General features: G+C 41.3%; 1 protein-coding gene across 1 annotated transcript in view; it reads left to right on the forward strand.

The window, feature by feature from the left end:
• npepps (aminopeptidase puromycin sensitive) overlaps positions 1 to 23,222 on the forward strand; it is a 26,925-nt gene extending 3,703 nt beyond the window's left edge. The window contains exons 2-22 of the mRNA XM_034883999.1: positions 936 to 1,020; positions 1,174 to 1,251; positions 1,367 to 1,488; positions 4,979 to 5,086; positions 6,354 to 6,554; positions 7,543 to 7,639; positions 7,731 to 7,764; positions 9,090 to 9,204; positions 9,995 to 10,159; positions 11,344 to 11,448; positions 11,532 to 11,592; positions 12,591 to 12,700; positions 12,937 to 13,000; positions 13,429 to 13,568; positions 14,826 to 14,960; positions 17,029 to 17,248; positions 18,744 to 18,886; positions 19,750 to 19,806; positions 20,539 to 20,646; positions 22,164 to 22,319; positions 23,139 to 23,222. Coding sequence (XP_034739890.1) covers positions 936 to 1,020; positions 1,174 to 1,251; positions 1,367 to 1,488; positions 4,979 to 5,086; positions 6,354 to 6,554; positions 7,543 to 7,639; positions 7,731 to 7,764; positions 9,090 to 9,204; positions 9,995 to 10,159; positions 11,344 to 11,448; positions 11,532 to 11,592; positions 12,591 to 12,700; positions 12,937 to 13,000; positions 13,429 to 13,568; positions 14,826 to 14,960; positions 17,029 to 17,248; positions 18,744 to 18,886; positions 19,750 to 19,806; positions 20,539 to 20,646; positions 22,164 to 22,319; positions 23,139 to 23,222 — 2,388 coding nt within the window. The remainder of the gene's footprint in view (positions 1 to 935; positions 1,021 to 1,173; positions 1,252 to 1,366; positions 1,489 to 4,978; positions 5,087 to 6,353; positions 6,555 to 7,542; positions 7,640 to 7,730; positions 7,765 to 9,089; positions 9,205 to 9,994; positions 10,160 to 11,343; positions 11,449 to 11,531; positions 11,593 to 12,590; positions 12,701 to 12,936; positions 13,001 to 13,428; positions 13,569 to 14,825; positions 14,961 to 17,028; positions 17,249 to 18,743; positions 18,887 to 19,749; positions 19,807 to 20,538; positions 20,647 to 22,163; positions 22,320 to 23,138) is intronic.
• The last annotated feature ends 1,046 nt before the right edge of the window (positions 23,223 to 24,268 follow it).

Genomic DNA, 24,268 nt, shown 5'->3' on the forward strand with positions numbered 1-24,268 from the left:
TAGCCTGGTCCTACCAGACTCTGGTCCACTAGCCTGGTCCTACCAGACTCTGGTCCACTAGCCTGGTCCTACCAGACTGTGTTATGTTAGCAAGGGTTAATTTCCCTGAAGCCGGGTACTCTGTTAGAGTTTAAAACTGTTGGATCTGAAATGACACCCAGCCAAGGAATGACTATGGGAGATGTGCTAAATACGAGCTATTAAACCAGGACATATTCAAACATGTTTAACTGTTGGTAAATGCAAATCCTCAATTCAGCAAATCTCACATGTTGAGTCCTCCCTGAAAGATTTAAATCCTGTGTTTGCTAAAAATAGAAAATCCTCTACCACTGTTTGGTTTAGTAACCTCTTTACCTGTGGTGGGAACAAAAGCCTGGGGAAAATGCCGTAGGCCGGGAAGAAACTCAAGCAATGTGGCACTCTTTGCCTGCCATGTTTCATAATTACTGCCTCTCTGCTGTTATGTCCGTCTCCCGAGTGTCTCAGACACCCGCGGCGGTCTACCAGCAGCGCCCCAAACCCTGAATGTCACTGACTGCCCGGTCTGAAAACTGCATGGACTCCAAGTGTGCCACTAGGTTTTTGCAGACTCAAAAACGTGGGCAGTTACATCAACTTTTTTCACAGCCCCACAGTCAGTCTTCTGTTCTTCATTAGCACTTTCTTTCCCTTTTCACACCCCCAACCGGTTCTTTATCTGTACCCGGTTTTGCCCTTCAGCCTCTTTAGGTTTGGCTCACAGTGAGTAGGTCCAATCCTGTCTCAGATATCTGAGGCTCAGTCTGGATAAATCCATCAGGATTGCTTTCTGGCTTCTTTACATACTAACTTCCTTTAAAACTCACCTTTCCCTAACTGATTGGGGTTTGAAACGAAGGCACCGCTGAGATTATGAAATGATAACTTCTGCTGTTTCATGTCAATGTTTACAGGTTACACAAGCCACTAATCAGATCGTGATGAACTGTGCTGACATCGACATCATCACAGCTTCCTTCGTACTACAGGGAGGAGAAGGTGAGGGTCAGCCTTTCTCAGCCTTTTCTCCCATTTTACTCTTTGTGAATGGCATTCCCATTGATTAAAAATGTAGTTTGTAGGTCTTGCATATTACACGTGTTGCATGCTCGTGGTCTCACGCCTTTTTCTTCCTCTTTCTGTGTCTCTTAGAAATCAATGCCACAGGATTCAACTATCAAAATGAGGACGAGAAAGTCACCCTGTCATTTCCTAGCTCTTTACATAAAGGTAAGAGGGAACTCCACTTGGCTCTGCTGACCCTGCTTTTAAACAATCTACTTTCTGTCAATAATGCTGCGTCCAAACTAACACTCTACCAAACTCTCTGCGCACGCCTCCCCAGGCTCTGGCTCGTTGAAGATAGACTTTGTCGGGGAGCTGAATGACAAAATGAAGGGATTCTATAGGAGTAAATATACATCCACTGCTGGAGAGATCCGCTACGCTGCTGTCACACAGTTTGAGGTAAGCTGGGGTATTTTCTTCTGTGTTGCTTCACCCACTACTTGCCTGTGTTGCAACATAGGAGGGCGTGTAGGTCATGTGGCTCTTGTTGGTTTTCCAGAAATCGTCCTAAAGATGAGACGATATCTTTATGCGTATGTTTCAATGCTGCTGTGTGTTTGGGATAATGTTTTTATGATAATTTTTTTTTAATTGTGATATTAAGAACAACTTCAAACAATACACTGATACATAAGAACTTGTCCCAGGGCCAAAAAAGAATAATACAGAGAGGACATACGGGAAAGAGGGATAACAGAGAGTGACGTCCACACCTTATATATAATACATGCAGAAACATACGCATACAGACACAAGACAAGAGGACCAATTACATGCTTGAACAAAAGTGTAGTGCAAGTCTACAGCCCGGATCTCAAGGATCCACCAAGGCCGAGTTAAGTGTCCAAAGACCTTCCTGGTGCTCCATCCACGCGAGCCATAGAGAGCTCCCTATCCACGACATCCAAAAAGGAAAGGCTCCACGTACAAACAGGCAAGTCATGAGCTGGTTTCCAACGGGTTGCAATCTTTTTCTTAGCAGCTGGAAGTCCAGCAAATGCAGCCTGGGTTTTGAGGTTTAGAGAGCTGAAAGGCTGACGGATCGTTCAGAATCAAAACACTGATAGTAACAGGTATAGTAACGTTAATAAAGGAGGAAATGTTGGATGCAACATTGTTCCAGAACTGGCCAGAAAACTCAGATCATGTGGAGATACTGTATGTCCCTTGAGTTTGGACTGGACTCTAACTTGGTGGCTTTCATCAGAACCTGCAGGACCACAGTGTGAGCACACTGAAATACAAAGTTAATATATGACAGAGTGGCACATGCATGTTCACAAAACATGTACATTTCGGTGTAGTTGATCTCATGATCGTAATCCTGCCAACACACAGGTGCACCTTGATGCCTAGTTACTACATGAGTGAGAGACAGACAGAAAACAGTGAGTAGGCTGTGAACAGATTGTGCTAAAACAGCTGAAAGCTGTCAACAGTAAAGTTACTAACAGCGTGTGGTAGTTCATTTTTTAGCAAGGGTTTGCTTTACTTGTGCCTGAGCACCTGTGACCAGCGGTCGGAGGAAGTCCAGTGTAGTTACTTGCTCATATTGTGTGTTTTGGCACACACTTGGAAACTTGGACAATGTGAAATGAACACAGGTAGAAGCAAGAGCACCTCTCACCTAGAGGTGGGAGTCACCAGAGGCCTCACAACGCTTATGTCACAATGGGATATCATTGCAATTCTAAACATATTGCAATATTCTGCGATAATTGCAGTTTTATTATTTGATCCCAATTTCAAATGATGTCCCCTAAAGGAAACTTTGTCAACGTCTGTTTCATCTAAAAAGAAACATTTCTCGTTTGTTTGTCTCACCTTTTAATTTTGTTGCTGCAAAATGGGACAAAATTACCAACACATATATAACAATAGAGCTATACTTGGCTTCTGTGTTTTGATAGGGTATTGTCACTGAAAATATCGCGATACGATGCTGTTTCGATTTATCCCCCCCAAACACACACACACACACACACACACACACACACACACACACACACAAAACTGTGAGTTACCTCAGCAGCTCCCTCGGTGCAAGAAGGAGCGCTGCAACCACAGGTCCTTTATTCCAGAAGCAGTCCGGCTCTTTAATGCATTATAATGTAGTACTGCTAGCTTATAATGCATATAATGCAATATAAGCCATCACTTGACGATATTCTGCACCATGCATATATGCATATGCTGTATATTTTTTTATTACTTTGTGTCACCTCCTACTGTGCAATATGTCATTCCTATTCATCCGCACCTTACTCGTGTTTATGTGTTTATATACGGTCTGTTTATATAAGGGTGTTTATAGTGTACATACTGCTACTATTACTCCTATTCAAATTTCTTCTATTTCTTATAATACTTTTGGGATATTTTTCGTGTGTGTGTGTGTGTGTGTGTGTGTGTGTGTGTGTGTGTGTGTGTGTGTGTGTGTGTGTGTGTGTGTGTGTGTGTGTGTGTGTGTGTGTGTGTGTGTGTGTGTGTGTGTGTGTGTGTGTGTGTGTGTGTGTGTGTGTGTGTGTGTGTGTGTGTGTGTGTGTGTGTGTGTGTGTGTGTGTGTGTGTGTGTGTGTGTGTGTGTGTGTGTGTGTGTGTGTGTGTGTGTGTGTGTGAGAACTTTTGTTGTTGTTGAGCTCCTTCTACAGTGGAATATCCCCAGTTTGGGATTAATAAAGTATCAAATCTTGAAGCACTTGATCTGACCAATCACCAGCAACACCAGTAGGTTGACTCCTGTGGTGAGGGAGCGTATAAAGGTTTCTTTCAAGGCCCTCAACAAGATTTTATATTTTATTTTGTTAAGTGTTACAAGGCTGGTTTGTAGATGTATCTATTAGCTGCAGGCTTTCAATGTAAAGGTCATGCTAAGAATGCCATAGATAAATGTGATGCTTTCAGTATATCTGCTTTGAAAAAAGCTGACAGGTGGTTGTTGTTGTTGTTGTTGTTGTTGTACCTGGCGCAGATAGAAATGCTCGACTGTAGCGCTGCCTGCTCCTGCAACAAAGGGAAGGAGTCTGGTGCTGCTCACGCAGCAAAATGACTGGACAAATATGAGTGAAAACACCCGAAGCCTTTTGGCTGGCGTGATACAATGTGAAGGCTGTTGTGTCCCTAACAACGCAGGAGGACCGAGACACGGGTCTTTTAGTATGCATGAAACACAACAGCAGTCTATGAATTAGGTGGTAACTTTCCCCTCTCAGGCTCTCTCTATTTATCTTATTTGATTCATAGAATTTCATCACGTTTCACGTCATTTGTTGTGATCTGCCCAACACTCAAAATAAAAAAAAATCTTAGATCTCAGGCTCCCTCTTCTAATTTCTCTTAAATCGGTAAAAGAAAAGCATTTAAGTGAGTAACAATTACGATGAATTTGCCTTGGCGGATGGTGCACACATACAGTATAACATAGCTGTGCATAACATACTAAAAGGAAATAAACAAGAAATGTAAAAGAAATGGTAACATGAACAAATATGTAAGTTTTTGTAAGACTTGTGTACAGTTTTAACAGTAAAAAATGAATGGTTGATGGCCAGATGAGCAAAGATGCTGATGAATGAAATATGCATTAAAAAAAGGGAAAAACATGCAAGTAAAGAATGAGGATCTATTTATTTGTTGGTAGGAGGGTGTACAGGGATTGCAAAATTGTCTCATAGACAAAATCAAATGTGACGCAAAGATTGAGGTATGATCCCAGCAGGTGGAGACAGGTTGGAGATGCATTTTGTTCACTCAGTTTATGTCTTTTTTCTCTCTCTCTCTCTCTCTCTCTCTCTCTCTCTCTTTCTCTCTCTCTCTCTCTCTCTCTCTCTCTCTCTCTCTCTCTCTCTCTCTCTCTCTCTCTTCCCCTTCCCCTTCCCCTTTTCCTCCAGGCCACGGACGCTCGCAGAGCTTTCCCCTGTTGGGATGAGCCGGCCATTAAAGCCACCTTTGACATCTCTCTGATAGTTCCCAAGGACCGTGTAACCTTGTCAAATATGGTACGTGTCGTACGTTCTGCTTCTCCCTCTGAGATCTCCGGACCTCAGACTGCCCGACTCACCCTCTGCTGCCAAGTTTCTTTTGTGTTTGTGTGTGTTTCCCCTCCTTTCACTTCCCTCTCCTTTCTTTTCGTAGCTTACATAACAGAGGGCAGACAATCACTGCATGTTTTTTTATTTTTTTTACCTCTGGCTAATGTTGTGTTTAACGTCATGTGAAATGCAACTACTGCACAAGTGTGATTATTATGTATATTTTTTTGTCATTTTAAGATTTTCCTTTTAAAACATTTCTTTCGTTTGTCATACCAACTCAGTAATATATATATATATATTTTTGTTTTTAACTGAAGGCATTGCAGTCGAATTGCATCAGAAAACCTCATCTGGCTTAGATTATTTCCAACAACACACCTCCAGGCTAAAGCACTTTATTTGTGTGGTGACGATGTAACTAAATTTGGGTATTTCTGATGACTTACTTAATGAAAAACTTGATTATTCCGGCCAGCAGGCTTAAGCCACACACAGATTTATGCCGGTCCAGCTCTCGACCTTTTGAGTCCACATATCTGAGGAAATTTGTTTCTCCGCTGGTCTACTTTGACCTTTTTACAGTCCAGTACAAAACAAAACTGCATTGAGCTCAACTGTGTACAGATGCTGTTCAGTTGGTACAGACGGTGGATATCTGCTACTACTGATAATGACCTTACACCACACGACTTTTCAAGCAATTCCACTGTTGCAGACAATTTTCCAATATAGGGAATTAAATCATAAAGAGTCTTGCTAGAGTTAGGGCACGCTCCCGTCGTCTCAATCGCTCGGTGTAAGGAACTCGGTCAACACATTATAAAAAATTAATAATAATAATAATAATAATCTTTATTTGTGGACCACTTTTCAAAAACAAGTTACAAAGTGCTTTAACTAGTGTAGAGACAATAATACAAAAAGATAAAAGCATGAACACATTGAAAAGACTAAAATACAGATAAATATAAAATTAGTCAAATAAAATAAAAGGGGTAAAATAAAGTCAGAAAGTTACGCACTAAAACTTTAAGTCTTTTTTTTTAATTTTTCTTATTTTGACAGCCTTTGAAACGGCTGTGGGGGCTTTAAGCTTTGTCTTTTTCCATTTGTACAACATCACTCTTAATAATGACCTGCTACAAAATGTCTTATTTTAGCACAATGTTTCAGTATTGATTTTGTTTGTCAGTAATCTCTCTCCATGCCATTTCGTTATCCCTCTTCACAGAATGTCATTGATCGAAAGCCATATCCAGAGGATGAAAACCTCGTGGAGGTGAAGTTTGCCACCACGCCCATCATGTCCACATACCTTGTAGCGTTTGTCATCGGTGAATATGACTTCGTGGAGAGCCAATCATCAGACGGCGTAACGGTACGCGTCTACACGCCTGTCGGGAAGGCAGAACAAGGGAAATTTGCACTGGAGGTGAGAATGTTGACAAAACACTTTAGGAAATACTTTCCAGAGAGCGAACCACGGTTGAGTCTCAGCAGGCGAGTCAATTCATTCTCTAAGAATTATACAAGCTACAACATTGGCTGGAAATGTAGACGAAGGCCCAGAAAATTGACATATTCATCGGCATTTGATCTTAGATTCTAGGGCTGGATCCATTAATTCCTCTATTCTGATGTGTTGGTTAGATATTACAGTACAGATCAGTACAGAAAGTCAAGCAACTTTAACGCATCCTGGGAAAATGCAGAGTTTCACAGAAAGCTGGCCAATGACCATCTTAATGCAAATGGACACGCAAACGTGACGCGACAATTCTGTAGAAGTAGTCAAAAATCTTTCCAACTGACCTTTGTCGATCTGAAGACCGATCCAGCGACTGCACGGCCTGTTTCTCGCTTAAAATGTTTTCAGAAACACGTTTCGGTGAACCGTTTTCGTAAAATACTAGCTTGTGTTCCCAACTGGCCGCCATTACTCTCGTTTTAAAATCCGGGAGTAGCCAGACCCACTTGCCGCTTTCGTCCAATCAGCTGCAGGTCAAGGGCGTGGAGCTTCAAGCATGGCAGTGTTACGTCGCGACACCACGCCAAAGTGGATCAGTACTGTTAGATTTTGAGTTTTGGGATTCAAATATTGATTTTTTTTGTTGTTTTTTCGTCAATACTGTTAAAAAGTTCAGAAAGATTCACCATCACACGGATGAGCCACCACCAACGCTTCAAGAATTCTCTTTGAATATTTGCTTTTTGAATAGTAGTACCAAAGCTGCAAAGCACACAAAAAATCATCATCAAAAATCCGTATTCGGACAGCCCTAGTAGAGTCCATCCTCAATATTTGAATCTGCATAATCCTCCTTTAGTCTCCTTTAGTCTTGCTGTATTTTAACACAAAAGGGCAGACGTTTTGAATACTTTATGAGTTTTCATACATACATTTACTGTTTTTTTTGCAGGTTGCGACTAAGACCCTACCTTTCTATAAAGACTATTTCAACGTTCCCTATCCATTGCCTAAAATCGATCTCATAGCTATTGCTGATTTTGCTGCTGGTGAGTAGTTGTCCATTCAACATTCAGGAATTTGACACATTTACACTGAAAATGTTGATAGTTAAAACACACACTTCTTCCTCTCATGCAGGTGCCATGGAGAACTGGGGCCTTGTTACCTACAGGTAAGCTGCAGCTGCTCTTTGAACCACTGTTTTAAACACATGCCACACATAAAAGGTACCGTCAGACATTTACGCACATGCACAGATGCACATGCACGGTGGCACAGAGGTTTAGGGCCCTATTATAGCAATCTAAGCGTACGGGGTGAAGCGCTTAGTGTCTTCCTTAATTCATAGGCGTGTTTTAGGAGTAACGTGCAATAAACCAATCAGATTCTCATCGTCCATTCCCTTTAGAAGCCAGGCGCATTTGCACCTTGGCACATTGCTATTATGATGGACGATTTGCTAAACAGGAAGGAGAGATTTTCAGGAGATAAAACTGAAATGCTCGTGCAAGCACCAGTAACAATAATGACAAGTAATATAAAATATTTAGAGATACAAAATAATACTGTAAGAGCCAATTAGTGCCGTTAGTATAAATAGGAACCAATCTTTGGTTCCTCGGGGGCAACCCGGAAGTACATACAGTTTTTGGCGACACACACACACCCGGACACACGCACAGCAACACCACATACGCATACATAAAAGCAATATTTGTTTGGACTATTAACTTATATCTAATGGCAATAAATAGAACCAATGGTGTTAATTGCAAATGTGACTTGGACAAAAAAGGTAAGAAGTGTGTCTATTACTCTACCTGTGGGAAGGCACCTCAGGGGCTTGAAGCTTAGACTTAGCCTCTACAAATACTATTTCACATTGTAATACATATATTTTTTTAATGTTCTGCATGTGTGCTGCTGCGCATCCCAGTTTGTGTAACAAGCATAGTGTGTGTGCTGTGCACGAAGCTAGATGCATTTTTACTTAAAATAACGACAAAATTCTGCGTTATTGACTTAAGACCAGGATGTTGTTGTTCTTGGGGTTTCGTGTGTTGACATTTCATAGACTATAAATGATTAATCATGAAAATGAGCATCTAATTTATCAAGGGGAAACTAATTGTTTTGCAGTCTCATTCAGAGAACAGCAGTTTTTCCCCCCTTTCTTTCAAGAAAAAAGTTATTTTTCTCTCTTTTCTGTTGCATTTGTGTCTCATTTAAAAGGACTGATGGCCTTTTAATTGCTCCGTGGTCCGTTGGACGTGCTGCCACCTGTTATGCATTCAGATAGCATGTGATTAGCATACGGCAGCAGGCTCCTTTCCTCTATCATCTACAGCCGGCTGCATGCATGTTTTCCTAATAAACAGCCCAGCAGCTGATGTGGACCGCCGATGGTTGATGGAGAGAAACCCGCTGGTGTTCAGAGCAAGTGTCGACCTTCAGCTGTCAGTCACGTTAACCTCGACTCTCCGTTGTGTTTCTCAGGGAGACGGCACTGCTAATCGACCCCAAGAACTCGTGCTCGTCCTCCAGGCAGTGGGTGGCGCTGGTGGTCGGACACGAACTCGCCCACCAGTGGTTCGGAAACTTGGTCACCATGGTAAACAGCCGTAATCTTCCATCAGCTATGTGTTACATGAGAATATCAGAATTCTGACAGCCTTGAACGTCTTGTGAGCAGATTTCAAAATAAGGGCAATCATAGCAACAACATGATGACAATAACCATAAATAACAGAAGAAAAAAACGCTGGCGCACTAACTGGAAGAAGTATATCCAAAAAAAAGACAAAATAAGGAAGAGAAAAATATTTTAAAATTGAGAAACTAGTCAGCTGTGTGTGTAAGAACGGAAGAACCTAATATGCATTTTATTTTTTATTAATGATTATACTGAAAGAAGGCTTGATTTTTAAAATAGTATACCATGCTATGAAGTGGGCCGTACAATATTCCCCAAATGGAGTCTATGTACCATGAATGTCTACAAAAAAGGGGAATAAATTCCTGCAAAAACGTTGAGGCACAATCCTTTTTTATAGTTACAATCCTTGTAAAGTTTACTGTTTTGTTCTGTTCCTCTTAAGGGCGACAATTTTTCTAAATGTTAGATTTAGAGTAAGTTAGTTAGTTGACAACTATATAATTAATTGCCAACTATTTTGATAATCGGTTTTATGAATAAAACGGAAAAAAATCCTCTGTGTCCAGCTTCTTCAATTGTGAAATCAAACCATAATAGGGAGAATTGTTAGTTGCAGCCCTACTCAAGTTAACAACACAGAGTCAGCGTAACTATTTGTAACAAAGGAAGTGTGTTGTGTGTGTGTGTCTGTGTGTGTGTGTGTCTGTCTGTCTGTCGGTGTGTGTGTGTGTGTGTGTGTGTGTAGGAATGGTGGACCCATCTGTGGCTTAATGAGGGATTTGCGTCCTGGATCGAGTATCTGTGTGTGGATCACTGCTTCCCAGAGTACGACATCTGGACCCAGTTTGTCTCAGCCGACTACACCCGAGCTCTGGAGCTGGACGCGCTGGACAGCAGCCATCCCATAGAGGTGAGCCGTGGAGGGCTTTAAAACACAGAAAGCTGCTGCTAGGAAGAATGTTCTCACTCCCCGACATCGCTTATTTTACAGTTGTTTTAAAAAACGGGGAGTTTATAAGAAAATGATGTTGGCGAGATAGGCTTCCCTCAGGATTTGGATTGTTTTGGAAGTAGTTTTTTACTGAGTTTGTAATCTGCTGCTATAAAGCTGTGTCTGAAAGGACTTCTGCATATGTCTGAGTGGTCGTCGATGCTTTTAGGTTTTCAGAAAGTCCTCTTTACTAATATTTGTTTTGTTTTGTACATGGAGAACAAAACGCTGTGCAACAGTTGAACCAGACTGACAACTGAAGGGGCAGAAAGAGACGAAGGTCCCTCTCAGCAGTCATTTCAAGTCATTCATTCATTACATATATATAGCACTTTATCGTAGACACTCAAAGCTCTTCGGCGGGGGGGGGGGGGGACTTCTCTCTAACACCACCAATGTGTAGCATCCACCTGGGTGATGCACGGCGGCCTTACGACGCCACACGCTCACCACCCATCAGCTTGGTAGAGAGGGAGGGGAACATTATTTAGTGGTGGGGAAAAGCTGACTATTTGGTGAAAACCCCCACACACACGGGGAGAAAACGCAAACTCCACACAGAAAAGTCTGTGACAACCAGGGTTCGAGCTCTGTACCTTCCTGCTGCGAGGCCATGATGCTAACCACTGGGCCACCATGCTGGCAGTTTCTTCTGGAAAAGAAAATGGAGGATTGGCATCAAATGTGTGCCGATTTAAACGGGAACGGCTCCCTGTTTCAGTGTCAAGTCCACTGAGAGATCCCAGGTCGAACCTCTTCAATCTAACCACTGAGTAGACTGCAGAGGGTCCAAAGAAAGACACAGCAACGCAACATGTACAGCTTAGGGTGATCGAGGGTCACTTTCCCTTCTCTGGACTGGATGACACATTTAACATCCAAGTTCCAACACCTCTTCCATCATGCAACACTGTGGGGACACCCACTAAACGAAGTGTAGAAAAAGACATTTCAGATGTCAAATTAGAATAATGTGAATTATTCGAACTGTCTCTCTGTTAAAGTGGTTAACATTAAAGGAAAGAAGACCATCAGGATAACTTTCTACCACGTTGAGAGCCGCCCTCTGACTCTCAACCCCTGACTTTTGTCTTGTGCTCCAGGTGAACGTGGGCCATCCGTCAGAGGTGGATGAAATCTTTGACGCCATCTCCTACAGCAAAGGAGCATCTGTGATCCGCATGCTGCACCACTACACAGGAGACGAGGTTGGTCGTCTAACACTTGTAGTATTGTTTCAGATTTGTATCTTTTTGTCTATTAAGGTCCCCCTCTTCCTCCTTGTTTGTAGGACTTTAGGAAAGGAATGAACGCCTATCTTTTGAAGTTTCAACACAAAAATGCTTCGACAGGTAAGAACATGCAGGAAGTGTTTCTTCCTCAAGATGAAACCGCTGTGCGAATCCATTTTTCCACTTTCTTAACCCTTGTGTTGAAAATCAACACTTTTTAGTGATGTTTTTAACTTTTTCTCACGTTTTTGTTTTCAACACTTTTTTTTTCAATGTTTGTCACTTTTTTTTAACGTTTAACACCATGTAACTAAGTTATTAAACCAATTTAACTTTAGTTTTATAGTTATTTTTGGAATTTATGGTCAGTAAACCCCCATTTACATGAAATTATGCAGATAGAGAGAGAGAAAAAAAGAGTGAAGAGAGCCCCAAAGGGGGAATGAGGTCATTCGAGAACATAAGAGCGAGTGAAAGACACAAAAACGAGACAATGATCACGTCATTCAGGATGATTTTGTAAAGTTCAATTACTCATATAAACGTTTAATTTGGTAACCCATGTGTTGTCTTCCCGTCAAAATACACTTTTTACGGATGTGTTTAACTTTCTTTTACGTTTTTCTACCTTTTTTTCAACACTTTTAATGCTTTTTTTCAATGTTTGTCACTTTTTTTGACGATTTCAACACTATGAAACACTAACTTATTAACTTTAGTTTACAGTTATTTTGGGAATTTATGGTCAATGAACCTCATTTATAGGAAATTATACCTGATGTTGTAGTGTAGTGAGTTAGAGAAGCAGAAATTAGGAATTATTAAGACTAAAATTAAAGGAATGGAGGTTGATGGATAATAACAGACTGGAATATGTCAACTTTTACTCAATACTATTTCAAAAACACTTCAATATTTCTCTCCAAATGCTATAAAATTGAATAAGACGCCCCAAAATTAATGAAAGTAGAGATTTGTACATGCCAAAGAGCGTTGTGTGGAATCAATCATGTATTTTTGTGGTAATTAAAAAGAACATTTGATATAGAAAAGCGGGTTAATTTGACCCGAGGACAACATGAGGGCTAATGCTCTCCCCCCCCGGCTTCCTTCTGCAGAGGACCTATGGGACTGTCTGGAACAGGCCAGTGGAAAGCCAATCGCTGCAGTGATGAGCTCGTGGACCAAGCAGATGGGCTTCCCCATAATAGAAGTGGACCAGGAGCAGGTGAGCTTCATCGGACGCAAGCTGTTCAATCTGCCACGCGGCTGAGCGCTTAAAATCAATGTCAGACGTCTTGTTCACTGACTGAACTGCTCGGTGATTTCAGGATATTGTCTATCGACTTTAATTCTTTCATTCTTACTAAACCGTTGAATTCACCAGCAGAAGTGACAGTGTTTGTTCTAAATGTGTACCCAGCTTCTCGATTCTCACACACTAACCATGATGTTTATTTATAGCAAGGTGACGACCGCATCCTCAAGATATCTCAGAAGAAGTTCTGTGCCAGCGGGCCATATGATGGTAAGACGTGTTTTTTTGTGTGAGATCACATTTTTGGGTATTTTTATATAATCAAGAAACACAAACGGTGACAAACAATTTGATGGAGAACGTTTTCCAGGGACCAAAAAAGGGGAGACAAAACAACACACACACACATAGACAGACACACAGACACATTTTTATAGCTTTTTATTAAATCCCTTCAAAGTTTTTACTTTATATATTGTTTGAGTCTGGAGAGACGTGGTTTTAAACTGCAACCTGACTGGTTAGCAGTGGCATACAACCCCGAGGCGGTGATTCTAGTTTACTTCTTTTTTTACTTTTCACTTCCTCTATTTATCTGCACTTCTGTCCTGAATTTTCCCCCATTTGGGGATCGATAAAAGTTTCTTGTTGTTGTTGTTGTAGCGTCTCATTGTCTCCTTGACTTGTGTGTTGGACAGGTGAGGACTGCCCCAACTGGATGGTCCCCATTAGTGTTTGTACCAGCGAGGACCCCAAATGCACCAAGCTCAAGGTTCTGCTGGACAGACCCGACACGACCATCACCCTGAGCGGCGTCGCTCCTGACCAATGGGTCAAGGTGAGGTCAAGACACAGTTCTTCCAAACACCAGCAGTCAGTGTTTTAGTTTAGGGTTTTTTTTTATGAGAAGTTCTAGATTAACAGACTAGGCTTCTGCCGGCAGATGAGCCTGGAGCTTCCATCTCAGCTAGCAATCATTTTGAATTGAATTAAATGCTATTTATCTAACGTTTTAGTTAGATAAATAGAGTTTACAGACTGGAGTTCCTGTTAGTCAGTTGAGCGCAAAAGCCGGACAGGAAGCGGTCATCGGGCTCACCTGCACTTCCTCAGTCAACCAGACAAAGTTTCTACGTTCACCTCGCCTAGTCCGATAGATTATCTCATCTTCTATTCTGATAACTGAGAGTGCAAATGAGGCAAGAACAAGAATGCACTTGTTTGATCTCTCATGGGTGTAACTTGCAAATTAACACAGCTGTTAATTAGGTCTCAGTCTAAATAAAGAAGTAAATAAAGCATTGAAAATGGATCGGGCTTTATACGGCTGATAATGACGCATAAATGATGCCTTGAGTCATTACTGCTTCAATACTGTGGATCGGCTACGATCACAACAGCTACTCAATTATGAGCCAGACCTATGAGGATCTCACCAAGCAAGTTCAAACACAGCCTGGTTTAAATAGGATTTCTAATTTAGGTCATAGTTTAAAACGCTACTAACATTTATAGAGTTGCACCAGCTGAAATAGTTCCACCGTAGATCTCCAAAAGAACTACTTCGTTGTCCCTGTTCTGCAGGTATTCCACAAGTCCCCTGGTCTAGAAGAAGTCTCCCAGCTAATCCTGCCTTAGACTGACCGAAGTTAGAGAAACAGCTGATGAAATCTAGCTTATGGGATCTTACAAAGCTACTGAGCATGTGCAACTCCCAATAAAGATAGTAAAGAAGTGAGATGTGAAACCTAAACACAAAACAAAACTGAATCTCCAGCGACGTGCAGTACAATAAAAATATGGACCACGTAAACCTATTCTGATACCTCCTCAAAACACAATTATGAACCTGAAAATGATCAGAATACGGGCGCTTTAAAAGACTTAAGTTCTTTTTCTCTAATTCCTGTTCAGTTAAGTCCGAATATTTTGCCGTCACAACGAGCCTATTGTTGACTAAGCACTAACATTAGGATCATGCTATTTCACTCGCTTTAAGCCAATACTGCTATAAAACCCTCCGTCTGAGAGGTAAAACATGGTGGAACATTTGTTTTCCCAACAGTGTGACCCAGTTTATCCCTGCTGATTACAGATTAACCCCGGCACCGTGGGCTTCTACCGCATCCAGTACAGCTCATCCATGCTGGAGAGCCTGCTGCCCGGCGTCAGAGACCTCAGCCTGCAGCCTGTGGACCGACTGGGCCTGCAGAACGACCTCTTCTCCCTGGTGAGACACACACACACACACACACACACACACACACACACACACAGAGAGCCCTACTGCGGTGCAATAAAACAATAACAATAATTTCCTCTCTTTGTGGAAATTCCCCTCCCTTCCCGTGTAAACAAACCGGTGCAGAACAGAAGAGGGCAGGAAGACTGGAATAGGGAAAGTGAGCAGTGGTGGCTGAGTCACAGCGTGGAAAAGGAAGAAAGTCCAGCAAGTGCAAATTCAACAGAAGTTGTTGATTGATAAAGATTCCTAATGTTAAAGCCTCCGCTCCTCCATCTCCACCCACTGCCTGCACCAACCAAGGACTAAACTGTCTACTATGGGAGACAGGGCCTTGCAGGCAGTCTCCCCACGGCTCTGGAGTGCCCTCCCAGAGACCCTAAGGGCCCCATAAACTGTGGAGATTTTTTTAAGAAGGGCTTAAAGACATTCCTCTTTCAAAAGGCCTTTTGACAGTCATAGTTTTAATTTTAGTCTTATGGCGTCTTATTATTGCTATATGTTGATTTTGTTATATTCTGGATATGTTTTTAACTCCTTACTACTGTAGCACTTTGAGATTTCATTTGAAATGTAAAGGGCATAATATATACAATTTATCATTATTATTATAAAGGTTTGGTTTTGGAATAAAAGCAAATCTTTTCCAAACACATGGAAATGCTTTATTTGGAAATGTAATAGTCAATTGTCAAAAACAATCAATAGTGCGTATCATTCCTACTCGGGAGGTCAGCGGCGGAAACACGCCCCCTAAACTCGGATTTCCGAGCTTGGACCTCCGGTAACCACTAGTACCCCCAGCTAAACATCCAACATGGCCGCTCCGTGCATCAACAGCTGTGATAACCGCTGTAACGTACAGTTATAAGCACTCCTCTGTTAATTAAATGTGTCTCATTAAATCCCTCGTATGGCTCACCTGGCTAAAAAAAAAAGTCTGAAATTTAAATGATAGTAGACTCGTTCAGAACTCTAAGAATTGCTTTTTGGTATTTGATCTTACTTTCGTTCTGTTTGATTATTAACTTTAAAGCATTTAACAAATGCGTAGGTCTTCAGCTTAAATTTGAAAGTAGTCAGCAATGTCTCAAGTTTTTGCTCCTCTGGCATTTTGTTTTTCACATTTGAGCCGCTAGAAGCTAAAGGCAGGAGTCCAGAAACATCCGATCTCACGGGTCGGCAAGGTCGATACCGGGTCAGGAGAGCTGATAAGTATTTTAGGACCTAAAGGTTTTTATCTGATGTTGAGCTCCAGAGGATCAGATAATATCTCACCATAAATCTTTCTTTATTGCATTCCAGACTTTCGGGTGATTTTTAACCGAGCAGCGGAGTTGTTTTGGTCTGTTTCTGTCCCACAGATGGTTTTTGCAGGCTGGATGTAGACTTTTAAAGACAGGTTTTGTTACTAGATGGTTCACAGGAGGAGTTCACACTCATTTAATTATTAATAATTCCCAATATTTATTTTGCTGTTTCTCTATAAAACTGCATTTTGAGACTTTAAACAGGGAATTATAATTACATTTTGATGCAGTTTGTGCTGCTGCCCACCAGCAAATGTGCTTTTATCGGAAGTTGATAAGTTTTAACGTTGCTAAATGTTTTTATGTATATAAACTATTAACTACATAATACATATTTCTTTTGTGGAGTCTGTTTTAACTTTCTCTTTATCTGTTGGTTTGGGTCCCTCAGCTGCGTTATCCCTTTTAGACCGGGTCAGAGCCGTGCAAAAAGCCCAAAACTGTCCTCACTGACCCAAGTCACCCCTTGTCTTATGAATACAGGCCGCTGCCATCTGGTCCCAGGCACACTGTACCCAGGTGTAAGACCGAGAGATTAAGGAGCTCATTTCTCCCCGCTACCATTGGTCTCATCAATACCTTGATGTAATTTGTCCTGTATGAATATATATGGATGGTATTTTGTGTAGGAACTAATGTGAACCACTCAGGACAGGTAGAGACCATTATCCTCCCTAAAGCACAATGCTTTTACCCAAACTAAACTCAAGGAAAAGGAGTTTCTGAACTTGTTTTTATTCCTTTAGTCCCGCGCAGGGATGATCAGCACGGTGGAGGTGCTGAAGCTGATGGAGGCGTTCGTCAACGAGCCCAACTACACAGTGTGGAGCGACCTCAGCTGCAACCTGGGAGTGTTGTCCTCGCTGCTGTCCCACACCGACTTCCACGAGGAGATCCAGGAGTTCATCCGGGACCTCTTCACCCCCATCGGCCTGGAGCTCGGCTGGGACTGCAAACCGGGAGAAGGTGAGGAGCAGCGAAAGGTTTCTTTCTTACACATCTGGTATGTCTTTTCCACCAAGGTGGTTCGGGTGCTGGTTCGGAGTCAGGGCCAAATATTGAACCAGTTCTTTGCTTTTCCACACAAATAAACCTGGCTCTGGGCCAAGAATTCTGGTTCCAACTCAGCACCAACTTAGCGCTGGTCTAGAGATAAGAACCGGTTACGTCAGGTGCTGGGGGCGGGTCCCGATAGGTTTCTTTTTCGGGAAAATTGGGACCGCCACGGGAAAATTGGAACCGCCACGGTCAAACCGGGACATCTGTTCACCCTAACGGTGATTTGCTTGACGCTACTGATGTTTCCATCACAAGCCAGCAAAAGATTATAATAAAAGTTAAATCATGCGAGATAATTAACCTTTCTACAATAGAACCAGAACCAGCACCAGCAACGGGTTAGCCTTGGTGGAAAGACATATGAGGGACTACTGACTGACGGGACTTTGGTTCCCAACCAGGGCTACTTGTAGCCAGTGGGAACTTCTGCTCGTGTCACGGAGTACAGGAAAAACATTGTAGAGTAGCTCAACTAATTTGGAGAAAATATGATTTAATTAAAAGAATACGTCCCCATGAGGAATTATAAGTAATGACAACAGAACTGTTGGCGTGTCCATGTGATACAAGCCTTCAGTGATCACGCACACGCCCCCCCTACTCGAGGGGCAGCTAAGAAGGACGATAGAATTAAAAAAACATGGTCTCTTGGCTTGAATGTAACGGACGTTCATTAATATAGACCTTAGTGGTCCCCTAATACTGTATCTGAGGTCTCTTTTATATAGACCTTAGTGGTCCCCTAATACTGTATCTGAAGTCTCTTTTATATAGACCTTAGTGGTCCCTAATACTGTATCTGAAGTCTCTTTTATATAGACCTTAGTGGTCCCCTAATACTGTATCTGAAGTCTCTTTTATATAGACCTTAGTGGTCCCCTAATACTGTATCTGAAGTCTCTTTTATATAGACCCTAGTGGTCCCTAATACTGTATCTGAAGTCTCTTTTATATAGACCCTAGTGGTCCCTAATACTGTATCTGAAGTCTCATTTATATAGACCCTAGTGGTCCCTAATACTGTATCTGAAGTCTCATTTATATAGACCCTAGTGGTCCCTAATACTGTATCTGAGGTCTCTTTTATATAGACCGTAGTGGTCCCCTAATACTGTAATGGCACATCTGAGCTTACACCTACCACCAGTTCTAGCCACGGGACCTATTAACAATATCCAATTTTCACTTTTTATATAATAAATAATGTAATACACTTGTAACATACATGGGAACAGATGAAGGGTTACATGAGTTCATCGGACAGTGTTGCTGCAGGGGGACCTCGGACAGGAAAGGTTGTAAACCGCTGCCCTTCAAGATTAGAGAGTTGTGCTGGTGAGAGAGAGAGAGAGAGAGAGAGACAATAACTTCAGTAAGCGTCATGGTTTTTATCGTCCTGCAGGCCACCTGGACGCCCTGTTGAGAGGTCTGGTTCTGGGGAAGCTTGGGAAAGCAGGACACAAGCCCACACTGGAGGAGGCCCGGCGGAGATTCAGGGACCACGTGGAGGGAAAGCAGAACCTGCCTGCAGACCTCCGGAGCCCGGTAAGCAAAGAAAAAAAAATCCGCATATTAGAGACAGTTTGGCCAACTCAAATTATGGGCGCCATATTGGATACAATCGTCAGATGACTCTACAGTGTAACCCTATTGGGCAAATATCCTATCTTAATATAAATCACTTATTTTCACCATAAAAAGGTGTATAGATGTTGTTGTCAATATCTTTTAATATGTAAAAGACCCTTACGGAAATATGCCAGTGTATATTTACCTGCTATATCTTACAAAAAAAATGCCATTTGTAGTGAGTGGACACGTCAGGGGAGCAAGACGGTCAAAATGCAGAAGGAAAACTCAGAAACTTACTTGACCTACAAACACACAATTCCTGTACTTCCAAAAACTAAACTCTGAACTAAGTTACTCAGTCTTTTAACAAAATGCACGGTAAGACGATGATACTGCGGCCGACAGCATACGGGTAAAAAGTGTGTTTTGGTCAGACATGGTGTTGATTGTACTGGTTAGTCCGGTTTGACGTGATATACGACAGCTTGAGTACACATCAATACAGGAAAGGACCCTAACTACCATTAATATATTGCAGTTGTTAGTGCAGTGGTATTGTAGATAGATAGATAGATAGATGTTTATTGATCGCAAGAAAAATGGGAAATTCCTGTGTTACAGCAGCAAAATCAGTCACAAAGCACAAAATATAAATATGAATGAAATACTAGGAAAAATATACATACATACAATATACATGAAATAATAATACGAATAAAGTAAAAAGACAAATATAGTTGAATATGTACAGGATGGGGGAACAAAAATGTGCGACAGCTTAGTTTTTTGGTTAATATTACAAAGGGATCATATTTGAGTGTGTTTTTGTTTTCCAGGTGTATGTAACAGTGCTGAAGCATGGAGACAGTGCCACATTGGAAACAATGCTGAAGGTAAGACTGCACCTGATGTTGGACCGGGACAGAAAGACGCTCAGGGACCTTTGACCTTTAACCCTCATGTTGTCTTCGGGTCAAATTGACCTGTTTTCCAACATCAATGTTGTTTTTAATTCCCCAAAATAACATGATTGATTCCACCCGACGCTCTTTGCCAAGTACACATCTCTACTTTCATTAATTCTGGGGCGTCTTATTCAATTTTATATCATTGTAGAACAAATTGAAGTGTTTTTGAAATAGTATTGAGTAAAAGTTGACATCCATTCCTTTAATTTTAGTCTAAATAATTCCTAATTTCTGCTTTTCTAACTCAAACATTAGGTCTAATTTCCCAAAAATGATGTTCATTGACCATAAATTCCAAAAATAACTGGAAAACTAAAGTAAATAACTTAGTGTTATATAATGTTAAACGTCAAAAAAGTTAAAACATTGAAAAAAAGCATCAAAAGTGTTAAAAAAAGATACAAAAACGGTTTAAAAAAAAAAGTTAAAACATCCATAAAAAGTGTTGATTTTGTATTTTGACGGGAAGACAACACGCGGGTTACCAAATAAAACGTAAATATGAGAAATCGTCCTGAATGACGTGATCATCGTCTCGTTTTTGTGTTCTTCTTCTCTCACTCGCTCTTATGTTCTCTAATGACCTCATCCCCCCTTTTGGGGCTCTCTTCCCTCGTTTTTATCTCTCTCTATCTGTTCTTTCTCTCTCTCTTTTAGCTCCACAAACAAGCCGACATGCAGGAGGAGAAGAACCGGATCGAGCGAGTCCTGGGCGCCATCTCCGCCCCCGACCTCATCCAGAAAGTCCTCAGCTTCGCGCTCTCGGTACACATCACCATGTTTTGTTTTTTGTTTTTTGGGGGGGCTTTTCTGCCTTTATTTGATAGGAGAGAGAGGGAGGAAGACCTGCAGTAAATCGTCACAGGTCGGATTTGAATCCTGGACCTAATACTTAGGCTATGACTGCTGTTTTAAACCCGTTTGGGGGTCTTTTAATGAGCCAAAACGTCACAAAAAGTGGTTTTATTATGCTAATACTTAGGTTATAGCTGATTTAAACCCGTTTGGGGGTCTTTCAAAGAGCCAGAAACGGTCACAGGTCGGATTTGAACCATGGACCTCTGCATAAACCTCAGTATATGTGCGCCTGCTCTACCCACTGAGCCAACCCGGCCACACACATGACCATGTTTTGGGCTTTTCTGCCTTTATTTGATAGGACAGTTAGGTGAGAAAGAGGGGAGAGAGGGAGGAAGACATGCAGGAAATCATCACAGGTCGGATTTGAACCCTGGACCTTTGCATCGAGGCATGCACCGCAGTACATGTGCGCCTGCTCTACCCGCAGAACCAACCCGGCCACACACATGACCATGTTTTGTTGTTTTTTTAAGATAATTTTTTGGGCTTTTCTGCCTTTATTTGATAGGACAGTTAGGTGGGAAAGAGGAGAGAGAGGAAGACGTGCAGGAATTCGTCACAGGTCAGATTTGAACCCTGGACCTCTGCATCGAGGCATGCACCTCACAATGTTGCATGTGGCCAAAGTGTTGGGTTTGTTTTTCTCCGGGTGACGGAGGAAATGAAAGAAGTGTCACTTTAAGTGTGTTGTTTTTAAACCAGCATGCTTCTACTTATCATGTGTCTTATTAGTCTGGCCCAGTTTCTGGTTTTTGGACTTTGGGTCCATTTATTGTTCAGAGTGGTTAATGATTACAGGACACTGTAAAAAACAATAGGGCACTAACAACTACAATACAGGAAGTTACATGTCTATTTGTACTTAGGAGATCAATATGATGAATAGGTTTTATATATATAATTTATTTTGTTATTACAGAGGGAAAGTACTGAAAGGTGCCGGTACCGATACAAATGAGAACGGTCCCCAACCCTAGTTAAGGGTGACCAAAATTCCTTACCTAGGTACTGTCAGGGCCCTCATACTCTGCTTCTGACTGGCTAGTAGTCCTTACCTAGGTACTGTCAGGACCTCATACTCTGCTTCTGACTGGCTAGTAGTCCTTATCTAGCTACTGAGCATGTGCGACTCACAACAAAGATAGAACAGAAGTGAGATGTCTCACTCTGTAGCTAAAACAGAGAGCTCAACACACAGGGGGAAAAGAGGAGCTGCAGCAATGTCAAGTACAACAAAAAGATGGTGTTATTTTTATTGAACCACATCAACCTATTCTGAGATAACCTCAAAATTCAATTATGAGCCTAAACATTAGCATAATATGATCACTTTAAGTAATTTGACAGGATTTCCCACCAGCCAGCGAGAACCTTACTGCTGTCCCCTTCACTAACCTCTCCCTGGGTCTTGTCCCCGACAGGAAGACGTCCGTCCCCAGGACACGGTGTCAGTAATCGGGGGCGTGGCAGGAAGCAGTAAACAAGGGCGGAAAGCTGCCTGGAAGTTTGTCAGGGACAACTGGGAGGAGCTTTACAACCGTTACCAGGCCGGCTTCCTCATATCACGGCTCATCAAGGTAAAACTCATGAAGTCCTCGGGGTCGTGGACCAGTGTGTTGGTTTAAGATTGGTTTGTTTACCACGGCGCCTCCAACACATATAACTACACGTAATAAGCGGTAATCATTTCGGTTCTGGTCCGTTCCTTTTCACATTTAAGCATCTTTATTAGTCAGACTCTCAGACTCAGACTCAGACTTCTCTTTATTAATCCTTTTGGGATGACTCCCGCGCAGTTTTAGCAAGAAAAAAATTGATAGAAATGACAGAATAGAGACTTCAAAATAACAGTAATAATAACAAAAAGAACATTCATCAATAAAAAGACATAAAAAAGACCATAAATTATCAAAGAGTCAGTGTTGAGTCTGTGTGTGTGTATGTATGTATTAGAGTGCGGATCGGGCCGGATTTTTCTGTCCGAGCCCGACACAGTTAAAATCGCATTTGTTTCTCATACTAATGACACATGTACGTTTGTTTGTGTGGAAAGCTTTTAGGGGGGGGGGGGGCTGGCATTGTCAGTAATGTCCAGCAGTTTGTCCAGTGTCCCCCTCTCTGCCACCGTCACCAGTGAGTCCAGCTTCATGCCAGAGACACACAACAAGCAGAGGATTAAAACATTTAAAAGACTAATGTACATTGAACATTTGGGCTATATGAAGAGCTATGCACGTTGCAAACCGCCATTTTCTGTACTTGTGCAAAAAAGCCCAAGTACAGAAAACGCCACATGACCTTCAATGTCCGTTTGCTTTTGTTAGAGAGTAAAGTTCTGCATGTTGTTAGGGTTTTAGTTTGTAATTCAGCTGTTTCTTGTTCCCGTGTCTTCGCAGCTCACAGTTGATGGATTTGCAATCGACAAAATGGCTGCTGAAGTGAAGGTGAGAGGGCTTATTCCTGGAAGTTGTTTCTTTTAAGAAGAAGAAGAAGAAGAAAAAAAGATTATTTAATATTTTTTTTATTAATCTTTCAATGTTTTATGTACTGGAACAGATGTTGAAATGGAAAATTATTTAAAATCAGCTGAATGTGGGACAGAAGAACCACTACTTAAGCAGTTTTGACCACTAGAGGGCGTAATGACATCACAGTAATACATTACTCTTAGCTGACACTTTTATCATCATCTTGCATTCAGCAAGAATCAAAAACTAGTACTGTGGCTTGCATAAGTTTACACACCCGTGCTTAAGTTGACTAAAAAGAAAAAAAGACATATTTTGGAAATTGATCTTAATGTCTTAATTTGAAATAAAATGAGGAAAAATCTAACCTTTAAGGACACAAATTTTCTTTGAGAATGGATAAAGTATCGTGGATAAATAACTGTTATTGCTGTCAAATGATTAAAATAGTTAACTCGCAATTAATTGCACGTATTTGTCTATTTTAAATGTCCCTTGATTTCTTATTGACACATTATTATTATTATTTTTTCTCATTTTAATGCTCTTATTAACATAGAATGTCGAACAAGGCGACAAAACATTGTGGGGAAAAGTGTAAAAAATGTTGACAAAAACTACACAAAAAAACAACTGGAAGTAAGCCTCAAAAACTTTGGAAAAAAACGGCTAAAATTTTGAAAAAGTGACAAAACAAAACTGTCAACAAAAGGGACAAAGACATTGAAAAACTGACAAAAAATGTTGAAAAAAAATCCCCCCAAAAATAATACTTTTTATTTATTTTTTTTAAACAACAACAACAACAACAGAAAGATACTAGGACATTTATTTTTTGTCAAAAACTTTAAAAAACAGCTAAAATGTTGCTAAAATTATGAAAAATTGTCAACAAAAGGGAAAAAGACATTGGGGGGAAAAATGATAAGTGTTTTTTTGAGTGAATGTTGAGGGAAAGATAACACAAGACTTAAACTGGCCTCTCTCTCTCTCTGTGTGTGTGTGTGTGTGTGTGTGTGTGTGTGTGTGTGTGTGTGTGTGTGTGTGTGTGTGTGTGT

Source organism: Etheostoma cragini, chromosome 2, assembly GCF_013103735.1.
Source record: "Etheostoma cragini isolate CJK2018 chromosome 2, CSU_Ecrag_1.0, whole genome shotgun sequence".
Lineage (NCBI taxonomy): Eukaryota > Metazoa > Chordata > Actinopteri > Perciformes > Percidae > Etheostoma > Etheostoma cragini.